At 41.3% G+C, this 12,705-nt stretch overlaps 1 protein-coding gene across 6 annotated transcripts in view; it reads left to right on the top strand.

The window, feature by feature from the left end:
- LOC128766334 (plakophilin-4-like) overlaps positions 1–12,705 on the top strand; it is a 60,558-nt gene that overhangs the window by 45,130 nt on the left and 2,723 nt on the right. For all 6 annotated transcript variants that reach the window (XM_053877865.1, XM_053877863.1, XM_053877864.1 and 3 more), the window contains 12 exons: positions 73–283; positions 1,808–1,940; positions 2,343–2,556; positions 8,810–8,993; positions 9,133–9,250; positions 9,645–9,830; positions 10,511–10,684; positions 10,780–10,930; positions 11,493–11,685; positions 11,756–11,840; positions 11,906–12,023; positions 12,112–12,252. In XM_053877865.1, the coding sequence (XP_053733840.1) occupies positions 73–283; positions 1,808–1,940; positions 2,343–2,556; positions 8,810–8,993; positions 9,133–9,250; positions 9,645–9,830; positions 10,511–10,684; positions 10,780–10,930; positions 11,493–11,685; positions 11,756–11,840; positions 11,906–12,023; positions 12,112–12,252 (1,908 nt within the window). The remainder of the gene's footprint in view (positions 1–72; positions 284–1,807; positions 1,941–2,342; positions 2,557–8,809; positions 8,994–9,132; positions 9,251–9,644; positions 9,831–10,510; positions 10,685–10,779; positions 10,931–11,492; positions 11,686–11,755; positions 11,841–11,905; positions 12,024–12,111; positions 12,253–12,705) is intronic.

Here is a 12,705-nt window from a genome sequence, read left to right as displayed (position 1 = left end):
TTGTGTCTCCATTCATTTGCGCTGAAAAATGTTGTGGATCTGAAACCATTTTTTCCTGTTCTCCGTCCTCAGGTGTGGGCAGTCTCCAGCGGACGTCCAGCCAGCGCAGCGCCATGACCTACCAAAGAAACAACTACGCTCTTAACACATCCGCCAGCTTTGCTGATCCCTATCGCTCGGCACAGTACCGGCCCTCTGACCCCACCTATGGTCGCCAAGCTCTTATCGTGGACGACGGCACCACCCGCTCCCCCTCCATTGACAGCATTCAGAAGGATCCACGGTAGGCTGTGTTTTGAGTCTAGAACGTGCCATTAGGCTGAGTCAGTGGGTAGTAATTTTTGCATGGTTGTTGCAAAATCCGGTCACTGATGGAGACATACGATGCTCACAAGGCACGCGTTGTTCTGCACACTCAACACTGGTGTCCTCTTACCGTTTCAACACTGCGCTCTGTGTGTGAATGGACACGCACACGGCAATGGCTCGACTTTACCTAGCTGCACAAACAATTGATTGTCAGCAAAAGAGCGGAGTCGGACAGCTCTGACCTCGCCCTTTGACCTTTTACTTCAGGGTCACTTCATCAATGGATGTGGTGATCTAGTGCCACACACCGGTAGAAAAGCTGTTTTGAATGAAGCCGTTAGTTTAACTGGGAAAGTGGCTGTTAGTAGTCAGTGAAAGGTTGAGTATTTTAGCACAACCAAACTTACTTACCACTGGACGTAAAGCAGGATATTCAGTTCACTAAAATGGACTATGAGAAATGTTAAACCTGAAAGCAAATGGAATAAAAATGCTTATTATAGCAAGAGCCTTATAAAAAAGTAGTCATATTATTTCATATTTATTATTTCATTAAATACACGTTTTATCGAAAGGTTCTCAATTCAGTTCGTAAATGTTCAAGAAAACCATAGCGATGATCGCAAGAAGTCACATATTTCACTCGCGTGATGAAAATAATGTTAACAAACAGACTGATTAAGATTATTCAGATAATCTGTCTGGGCAAAATAATAAAGAGGGAAATGTCTAATGTCATATGGATGCCATTTATTCAAAATCAATGTTTTTAAATTTGAAATAAGAAAATAAGGAAGGCACTGAAAAGAGAAAGAAAGAAATGGAAGCAGGTGGAAATAAAGCACTATGACCAAGACACTTGCATAATAATAAATACTAATCTGAAAGTATTAAATGTTTTAAAATAACTTAAAGCACTTTGATTCAATCTGAACTGATAGCATAAGTGATGGCTTTAAAATGGAGCAGAGTCGTCCCTTCATTATGCTTTTAAGAAGGTTAAACCTGGCCAAAAGAGGCTGAGTGACGAAAACGGTGCAGGGCAGTCAGAGGTACTTCCTGTTTATGAAATGGAAACATGTGGCATCGCCTGGATGGATGCACTGATCCGCAGGTGGAATAATGTAAACATTGCTCCGACCTTTGAACCAGAGGTGGGAAACATAGTTATGTGGTGTCAAACATGTCTCATGACACTCTTGAGAGAGCGATTGAAACAAAATCAATGTCTCAACTACCAACACAATTTTGTAAGCTGCCTTTATATGTATGATTATCTTTAAAGGAAAGTGAAATAAACATTTCGTCGTCGGTTTAAAATAACTTTGGCTGACTGCCAGTGTGTGCCTAAATTGATGGAACCAGCCCGGTGAATAATTTGTCTTCTCCTGCTGAAAATTTCATTTGAAGTGGAATTGTGCTTGACGTTTTTAAGGCACCCTTTTTGTCTTTGTCTCGGCGCTGATACCTTTGTGGGGCCCCCCACCTGTCTTTCAAGGGAGTTCGCATGGCGTGACCCGGAGCTGACAGAAGTGATCCACATGCTCCAGCACCACTTCCCCTCTGTGCAAGCCAACGCCGCCGCCTACCTGCAGCACCTGTGTTTTGGCGATAACAGAACCAAGGCAGAGGTTTGTGAGGCTCCTTGATAGCCCTCTCAGGAGGTCAGCCCCCATTCTTCACTGAATTATTTTCATTTTTAGCTGCATATATGCAACAGCCACGAGACTACTGTTTTTCATTGTGGGCTTGGAGTCATAGCGACCGAGGCCTTGCTGTGTGTGAAATCCCAGAGTGACTTACTCGCTGGGGACATATTTACAAACACTGTTACGATTTAATCTACTGCAAATGTGCACAAACACACAGTTCTCAATGTAAACACACTGATCATCCTCATTACCACAAACCACCGGAGGCAGCTCTTGCAAATGTTGTGTTTTGAGTACTTACACTCTAAATTGGGGTGAATGAGAGTATGAATATGTGAGCGAAGTTATTTCGAGATGATAGCTTTTTTTTTTTTTCCGCAGGTGTGTAGACTGGGAGGTATCAAACACCTGGTTGATCTTCTCGACCACAAAGTCCTGGAAGTCCAGAGGAATTCCTGTGGAGCTCTGAGGAACCTGGTTTACGGCAAAGTGATGGACGACAACAAGATCGCAGTGAGAAACTCAGGAGGAATCCCAGCTCTGCTGCGCCTGCTGAGGAAGACTGTGGATGCAGAAGTGCGAGAGCTTGTCACTGGTGAGTCCTTGTGCCTCTCTCACTGCGCTCACTGAAAAAAAAAAACAGTGCACAGTGCTGAACTGTATGCACTCCAGTTTCCTCCCTCAGTCCAAAAGCCTGCCATGGTCTGTCGGTGTGAGTGGTTGCAAAAGTAGAGAGCAGCTTTTGAGAGCTTTAATGTAAAGTAGCTAAAAGATAAAAGATGCTAAAAACTGGTTTAGCAATGATCCTCATTCGTGTGCACAGAAATCACTGATCTTTCTATGGCGTAGACAGCACCGCTGCACCCGCGGCTTATAGACCAGTGCGCTCGATAGTCCGGAACTTGAAGTAATTCCACCCCACAAATCCTTTCTTTGTTTTCTGGTCGAGTACATAATTGATATTACCTGCTCGCTGTGCAATTGACACTAATGATCTGAGATGAAGTGTGTAGTTGTGGAAGCAACTTCCAAATAATGTCATTTCATTATATTATATGTGTATATTTATATGTGAACTCTTCACATTAATTTAATATAAAACACAAATTCAATAAGTGCTTAATTATGGGACAAATATCTTGAAAAAATATGAATATTGTTGAGACTTTTTTGGGGGTTTTTCAGTTGCTGTTTATTTCAGCTTCCAGACAGCTTATTAAAACACTTCTCCTGCCCCAAAAGTGATTTCTTTGAATAATATGTTTGAATTTCAGTAATAACAAGGATACATTTGTATTTATAAACCAACTGAAAAAGAAACATTTATGTAAGATTTTTTTGAGTTTGTTAAGAACAATATTATCCTTTTATCAACAAGTTTTCAGCTTTACCAAGTTTGGCCACCTCACTGCAGATGTGCGCAGCAGAGTGGAAGATGAAGATGGATGAGTTTACTGCTGAGGCAGCTTGCTAGTGTCCGTGATTGTTACAGTGATGCATGATGATTTTCGGCTCCATTCTTCAGATACTTGTCCTCAACAGTGGTGAATTCAAAGAAGCTTTTTGTGTTTGAATTTCAGCCTGTTTCACACAGTTTGCTTTTCACACTCCCCGGCTTTATTGGATTCAGTATTGCTGACTTGTATTTGCGTTTGGTCTGAGCTCTCTGCAAACACGGAGTAAATGCATGTTGTTTAGGATCAGGGTGGAGCCCTCCAGAAAAGAGCAAGCCAAGGCATTTGGCTCCCAGGTGGCTGAGTCAGCTGTTCGGCCTTCAGTCTGCCTTATGTCTCATAACAGTAGTAGGAGGAAGATTTCTGGGCAAACCAAGTGCGATGAGGAATTTTACATATTGCAAGGCTCATTTTACACCCTGGAAAAAGAATTTTGTATTTTATTATTATTTTTAAAAAGACAAATCATTAAATTTTCTCTGCTTTTCAAAAATATTTATTTTTATTTTTATTTTTTTAAGCATGTTTGCCTTGTGATTAATCAAAACAATCCTCATGTAAAATACACACACAAAAACACAAGGGAACATATATAAACATTAAAAGGCATAAAAAAAATACTTCTATATGTGTGTTAGCAGCATATTAGCCTTGGCATCTTGTCCAACTATTTAGAAGAATTTGGTTACTGAAAGTTTACCCTAAACAACACTGTGAATGCTGATTATTAACAGTAAATAAGTAAGTAGTTACTTTCTAATGATTATTTGTGTTCCCAAATTTTGTAATTAGTGATGTAATTACTTACAATAATACTGTTAAAAATACATTTTTTTTCAGAAGGTTTTTCTGTAATAAAATTAAACAAAGAATTCAATTAAGATAAATGATTTGATACAAAATTGGTGATTTGCAAATGTTTCCGGCTGAAAAATAATACTCTTACGGAAGTTAGTGTCTGCATCCCTGTATTAATGCAATAATTAATATGTAATTTTTGAAGTCCTGCATTTTATTGAATTTTTATTTTCAAATGTTTTTATTGCTTTTAATCGACATACAATATTCTTATAAATGTACTAAAATAAGTGATGTGCAAGCAAAATCCCACAACAAACCTCAAAACTATAACCCTTCTCTCCCTTTACCTACTTGAGCTGCAAGTTTAGTTTACACATCTTTAGACACATCACATCACTAACAGCTTAGGGATTTACAAGTTAGTGGTAAAAGAAAGCAGGATGTTGGGTTCATACCATTATAAGAATATGAACATGTCTTGAGGAATGTGATGATCAATAGAGAATGATCACATGATTCAAGGGGAAAGGGAATTTACAGTGACGTTAGCTTCTCAAAATACAAAATAAAAGGCCTCCAGATATTTTGGATTTGCCAACAGCAAAGAAAATGTATTGTATTTAAAAATATATATTTATATGAGCTACTGGATAATTTCATTCAGAAATATTTTTTATGAATTGATTTCTTAAATTAGGAAGCGTGAAATAAGTGAAGACATTCTTCTTTGAAAAGCTTAGTATATATTTGACTCAGCAATGATGTGGCTCTGTCACGTATCCATGGCACCATTTCAAGTTCGTCTTCTTCGACTTGAACGTAGGAGGCGCAGGTAACCCTCAGTCCTGTCAGAGCTCTATTAAGGTCACGCTTTCATCCGGTGATGGGGGATCGTGCCGAGTGTAATTGCTGGTACAAGGCCCAGAATGTTGAGCAATTAGAGAGGTCAGCGGTTCTGCTTCACCTCTGGCTAATTACAGTGATGAGGAAGCTCTCACTCGTATCTACGAGCCTTGGACAATTAGATCGCTCCACTGCAGTTCTGGTTAGTACTTCAGCTCTCTCAGAGCTTATCTAACACTTATCCTGCCTCCACTGTAACTTTAGTTTTATTTCCTGTAATCTCAAGGAAAACATGCTTTCGATCAGAAATGTAGTTGCAGTTGAAAGTGTGTTTCATCTGATTTACTATTTACTTTATTGTTTGAAGATTTGTGTCCTCTCCAGTTGTCAAGTATTGGGGAGGGTCAGAGGTCTGAGACGGTAGCTTGTCAGCACCAGCTCCTCTGTGGCTCTCATGGGAGGTCCAGGTGTCGGCGCTGCTTCATTAGGGCGGGCTGACACCGTGTCTTCAGGTCAAAGGTTATGCTGTCCAAGACCACCGTTTTACTTGACACGCAGCTGTTGTGATTATTTTGTTGTGTTTAAGCTGAAATCAGAGGGCAAGTTCCGCACAGAACTGTTATTAGTGAGGGTGATGTCAGCTCCACACACTCCCATGCACGCACAAACACCACTGCAGGCGCTGGAGTCAGCATCATTGGAAATATTGGGACTCTATCATCACATTAAACAAAATAACAGGCCTTATCTTCCAAACTAAATGTGTTTTTGACTATATTGTCTTATACTTGTTAATAATTTTTTTTGTTTTATATGCTTTAAATAATCATTTACATTAAGAAAAAAACATCTCTAGCACAATATCAATAGCAGAAAATTGATTTTTAAAAAGATAACTAATGCGATCATGAATATATTCTGTTATTATAACACATGAATAAAATATTCATGATTCACGATATTAAAGGTTTTTTTCAAAACTCGATTATTATTAAAAAGAAAATGTGGAAAAAAGATCACTGTTGTCAAGGATTTTTGTGTATTATGTTGTCGAGAATGACTGGAGAAAAATGTCACGTTGACCTGGACCTGGTTTTCTTCCTCAAAAACTGTTGATAAATCCCTCATTATATGCTGATATTGCCGCTACTACTACTGCTTCAGTGCCACCAGTGTTTGGTCCAGTGATGTTATTAGATGGAGGTGGCGTTTCACCCACTCATGAGAACCTTGTCGGAATAGTAATGTTATTTATGGGAGTATATGGAAATGAACCCATTTTTTTTTTTTTGTATACATGGAATGATAACCCAGTACTTCTTCTAATTATTTTATTATCTTTTATTTTTAGTGTATCAATAAATATGTGGGAAAACAAATACAAAAGGAATTATTTTGAGGAAAATGATATCTCAAAGATGCACAAGTGGATATCTGGGTTAAAAAACATTTTTAATGTCAAATTATTTTCTCAATATAACTGAATACACAAAGATCACACAAAAACGAAACAATCTGGTAAATATCATCACTATATAGAGATAAGGTAATACCATTGTTAATGCTACTAGTACCATTAATAATATTAATAGTCATATTTAAATGTTCCATTAAATATCCCATAAATGCATTGAAATACTAACAAATGATATTTATTTACAGAATTAAAGCTGTAGGTACAAGGTGGAAAACTATCCAAACGGTAAAGTTCCACTTGGTAGTTTCATAGTTTCACATTGATCTTGTGAGAGACGGGTGAATTTCCACACTGTCCTGAGCTGCTGCATATTGACAAATCCTTTCTGACCTCTGACAGACTGGAGCAAACATGGCCTCCTGTCAGCACGCCTCCTAGTTTCTCCATGCTACCCTCTGCCTCCAATATCTGTCCGTCTGTGTGCGAATTTGTTCATGCGCCACTTTGTTTCGACATTTGAACAAAACGGCAGCAGAATGATGAAAGCGTCGGCTTGTGCGAGAAGCTTTTCGCCGCGCTCTGATGCGGTGTCCTGAAGGATAATGACAAGTGAAATGATTAAATGAGTGGAAGAGCCTCAGCCTGCTCCTCTCCTGCCCGCGTCGCTCCTCGCCAGCCCTGAATGGAGCTCCTGGGACTGATTATGGACTGTTATCTCTGGCATTGGCTCCATTAGGGGAGGGGTGAATTATGCGAGGAGGGCATCAGCGCAGCGGAGAAGTCGATATCTCTCACTCTCCCCCTGAATGTGTCAAACATCAGCCAGGCGCTTGTCTGTTTCAACAAAGCGAGGTTGCAGAAGAGATGTGGCCGTCTTGGTTCCTCAGTGTTTGCTTGTGTGTGAGTGCCATGTAGAGTTGTACTGCGACGTGACACTGGTGGCCGTGCGGGCCTGGCACCAGGAGCCATCAAATTAAAGGAACATGCCACACAGCTAATCCTTGACAGATGCGGCATCAAAGGCCGCCAGCACCCGGACCATTATCAGTGGGTTTCAAGGGTGTGTTTGAATGGAGCAGAGCGATGATTTATCCCTTATTCACATTTCCCTTCACATGGCTGAAGCCATGCCATATGTGGTCTTGCTGTGTTCTCTTAACTTCCACTCTGGGCCGGTTCTCTGGGGAAGAGATGGAGCGTCGTGGTCGCCCTGCGGCCTCGTGAGATTTACCCTCTCTGAGGATCATCCTCTGCTATTAAGACGTTGTTCCCACGTTACTTGGGTGGAGGATATTTATAATTTATTGGAGGGCATGAGAGTATAAAAGATGTCTGTATCTCAGAGAAATAAATATATACGAGTGGCCTGCAGGGGTCAGTAGAGGGCAACTTAACTTTAACTGTGAAGCAATACAAGCTAATTCTATATCTATTTATGTATTTGGGAAAAATAATACTTGAAAAGGTACTTTAAATGTCATCCAGATTTAATTTACATTTTATAAAGACATAAGCTAAAGTAATGGAATAAGGTGAAATGTTGGAATTAGTCAATTTCCTTGTTTTAATGATGAAAAAATGAAAAAAAAGATATAGTTCTACAAAGGACTTAGCATTTAACAGTATAAGTTACAATATAAGTTACGTAGTAACTAAGTTTCATCAACAGTGGTTCATGCTTTTAAAGATATTAGAAATTAGCAATGATAAAGCACAAAGCTGTGGCTTAACTGTGTTTCAACATAAAAGCAAAATGCAGTTTGATCTTGAATCTGAACTTTGCCATGTTCCCGAGATCCAGCAGATAACATGTCTATATTTACAACATTTTTCTTCAGTTTTGCCAAAGTAAAACAAACAAAACAAAACGAACGCTGCGTACTTAATAATATTTAAAAGTGATGAGGAATATATGAAGTATGGCATGTAACTTATGTTAACATAATGTTATCTTGTGCTGAGAACTTAGATGGGCCAAGATGGCAAAACATATTCAGTGTTCCTGAAAAACATTTGACTGACAGCTCTTTTTTTCTTTCAAACCTCTTGAAGTGAGCGATGTGAGCGGAGGTCAACAGCCAAAAAAAGAAAGCATGCATCACAGAATACAAATTTAAAAAATAAAATAATAAATTGCAGCTGATGAATTTGGCCATAAATACGAGTACTGATCAACAATGTGATTTTAAATGGGTTTCGGCCAACGATCACTACTGACCGCTGGTCCCCAAAATACTGTTCACTGCAACTTGCTCCTGCTTCTCCAGTCCATTTTTATGATAAACTCCAGAACCTTCAGTGTTTCCGTGGACTGACCGCAGGTTTGTGTGCAGGCGTGTTGTGGAACCTGTCGTCATGTGACACTGTCAAGATGACAATCATCCGAGACGCCTTAACGACCCTGACCAACACTGTGATCATACCTCACTCCGGGTGGAACAGTTCCTCCTTCGACGACGACCACAAGCTGAAATTCCACTCATCCTTGGTGCTGAGGAACACGTCGGGTTGTCTGAGGTAACCGCCCGACACGCAGGCTTGATAACAGCGCCACGCTGTGGACACATTGGAGTATTGCAACAGTGATAGAATCAATAAGTGGTTTAGGTTTGTGTTCCAAGTCATCGATCATGCTTCCCAACATGTGCTGTTGTAGAAACCTGAGCTCAGCTGGTGAGGAGGCCAGGAAACAGATGCGCACCTGTGACGGCCTGGTCGACTCGCTGCTCTACGTCATCAAAGCTTGCGTTAACACCTCGGACTTTGACAGCAAGGTACATCAACATACACTCCACACAACACTCAAGAGCTCCTTCAGTTCACTCACACTCACCTCAGCACACCAGCCGCGACAGAATGTTCCCAGAGACGGCTCAGAAGTGCTTCCCCTGGATTCCATCTTGTGTACTGTACACGCTCATTGACATTCTGTCAAGCAGATCTCGCCCCCGACTCTGAGTAGATCTCTCTTAAAAGGGCCCCTCGGGCCCCTTTTCTAATTGATTAGTAACGCGGCTGAAAGCTACGATGTGTGCCAAACTCATGAGCTACTGTATTGCAGCGCTCTGAGTTACCATGCAGAGTTTATTGAAAAGCTGCTTTTATCATGCTGATTTTGGAACGCTGCTGCTGTGTACATTCATCCTCCTCCTTCTCCCTCCACTCCAGATTGTAGAGAACTGCATTTGCACTCTGAGAAACCTGTCTTATCGTCTGGAGCTGGAGCTGCCTCCGTCCAGACTCATGGGGGAGCATGAGCTCGACGGCCTGTTGGAGTCGCCCAGTAAAGAGGTGGACCCGGGCTGCTGGGGCCGCAAGAAAAAGAAGAAGAAAAAGAACTCGCAAGAAGATACGGTGATTGGACATAGACTCTTTCTTCAGAGGAACAGACATACACCAGCTGATGTCTCTTAGCTGCAGGCGGAAATGTCCCCTTAAATACTCGGATAAGTCAGATAAAAGTCTAAACCCTGGAACCACAGTCAGTGATGGACGGGGAAATGATCTGGAGTGTGATCTGGCTACTCCAAAATGGGGCAGTACATTTAAAAACCCTAAACATCCATTACATTGTTGGTATTTAATTTTAGAATAGGTATATGTAGCTTTAATAGTTCAGAAACAAAGTAAACCTGTTTGTTTTCATCACTAGAACACACAAATGTATCTCCCTCTTGTCCGTTGGGTGGCGCTATTCCATAATGCTGCATTTCCCAATAGCCAGTACGTCCGGTTATCAGATGTACTTGTTTTTTTTTTGTTTTTTTTTCGCTTAAATACAGCTGAATCTTGCATCTTCAAATTAACACTAGTGTCCGGATTGTGGTGTATAAAGCCATTTTGAACCTACTGACAATTATTATTCCTTATGTTTGAGAACTTTCAATTAATTCAATTTTAGACATCACACGAAGTGTTGTTCTAGAAAAAGACCCTGAGTCATGTGCCAGATAAATGTTCTCTGGGTTATTTATTACTTAAATATGTGTTGTCCCGAATTGATGTTTGCATTAAACTGGTCCACCATTCTGTAGTGGGACGGAGTCGGACCCATCCCTGGCTTCTCCAAGTCTCCCAAAGGTGCTGAGATGTTGTGGCACCCCGCTGTTGTCAAACCCTACCTGACACTTTTGGCCGAGAGCTCCAATCCGGCCACACTAGAGGGCGCTGCTGGCTCCCTCCAGAACCTGTCGGCTGGAAACTGGAAGGTATTCAGTGCTGTTTTCTTAAAACCCAACTCATTTACAAGCATGCATACGTTGCACTGTGAAATGTTGTGATATAATGTGTTACTTCCGTACAGTTTGCAGCTTACATTCGTGCCGCCGTGCGTAAGGAGAAGGGACTTCCCATCCTGGTGGAGCTGCTGCGGATGGACAATGACAGGGTGGTGTGTTCGGTGGCTACGGCGCTGAGAAACATGGCGCTGGACGTGCGAAACAAAGAGCTCATAGGTCAGCAGTGATGTGTTCTCTTATATTTACGTACCACTCCAGTCCATTTTGAATCGTTAAGCTCATCTCATATGCAATTGACAACGAGAACTTTTGTGTTCTGTCTCAAATTTGTCGGATAGATGCATGTATCTATATTTGTTTTGTCAATAAAGTTGACAAAACAAATATAGATCAATTCCAGGTGCAGCTTTTTTGTGATTTACTTCATGTTTGATGATGAGAATTTGAAGTTTAGATGGATTAAAATCAAGTGTTATCTAAATAATTGGCACCTCATTTTTCCAAAATAGCTCCTTGAGCCAGACCTCTCCTGGTCAGGATTTATTGGAGGAAAAAGTGCTCCACTGAATGTGTCTGAACAATGCAGCTATTCTTTAAATTATGAGGCCTGAACCATAAACATGAAGCAGCACGGTGGTGTTGCTGGAACGGCATGTACGTTTGCAAGATTCACATTGGGTTTTTTTATGGTTTCAGAAGCATTTTTACGGTGTTGTTAGAGTCCTAAAGCACAGTACTGTGCTTTTTCCACATGTCGATGATGCCCCTCCCCCTGCAGGTAAATACGCCATGAGGGACCTGGTCAACCGTCTCCCCGGGGGGAACACCACGCTACTGTCCGACGAGACTGTGGCGGCCATCTGCTGCACGCTGCACGAGGTCACCAGCAAAAACATGGAGAACGCCAAAGCCCTGGCTGACACGGGCGGCATCGAGAAGCTGGTCAACATCACCAAGAGCCGCGGAGACAGGTGAGATTACAGACATGAAGCTGTGGAGAGCTCTGTTTTAGCTGAAAGTTAATCTTACTTTTTCTATCAGATATTCTATGAAGGTGGTGAAGGCTGCAGCGCAGGTGCTGAACACACTGTGGCAGTATCGTGACCTGCGGACCATTTACAAGAAGGTGAGTGCGGAGTTCTTGAAGTGAGATTTGTAACAGAAGTTTAACCAAGCTGCCTCCCTCCACAGGATGGATGGACCCAAAATCATTTCCTCACACCAGTGTCGACTCTGGAGCGGGACAGGTTCAGGTCCCAGCCGGCTCTCTCCACCAACAACATCCAGCTGTCTCCCATCAACAACCCCGGCACGTCCAGTTCCTCCGTTGGAAAAGAAGTGGTTCAAGATGTTTGTTTTTAATTGAGATGTTTTTTTTTTATTGTTTGCGTCCACAGCTGCCAGCGCCATGTCGTCTCCTGCCACGCTGAGCACCAGGGAGCAGAGGGAGACCCTCAGAGACTACCAGAGGACTCAGTCCGCTATGCAATTTTATAACTACCAAGGAGACGTCAGTGTGCACAAGAACCACTATACAGGTACTCAAACTGGCCCGGCTACAGGGGGCGCTGTTGCCCTTTAGCGTTCATATTATTTTCAGGGGTGGGATTCGATTAAAAAAATTAATCTAGTTCATCAGAGAATTAATGAATTTTGTTTATTTTGCGTTACTTTGACAATAGCACAATAAATCACGATGGTGGCTATATTCAAGTTTTTATATCACCTTATTTAGACTAAAGCTCTTTTAATGTCTTGAAAATATTTGGATAAGAATTTCAATTTTATAAGAATTTCAAGTCCATTCAAAGTAGTGGAAACCCTGGCCTTTGTGTAGTGAAAAACATCCCTGAACAAAAGCAAACAGATGCTTTTGTTTGCTTTTGTTCAGGGATTCCTCCATGTTTGTTGTTGTTGTTATCATCCTAGCTGCCACGTGTCTTGTGCATCAGTGGGATCAGTGGACCAGGAACTCCTGCACTGACAAAGGT

This window comes from Synchiropus splendidus, chromosome 10 (assembly GCF_027744825.2).
Source record: "Synchiropus splendidus isolate RoL2022-P1 chromosome 10, RoL_Sspl_1.0, whole genome shotgun sequence".
Taxonomy (NCBI): domain Eukaryota; kingdom Metazoa; phylum Chordata; class Actinopteri; order Syngnathiformes; family Callionymidae; genus Synchiropus; species Synchiropus splendidus.
Note: the sequence above shows the minus strand (reverse complement) of the source record. Positions and strands in the feature narration are given on the sequence as shown.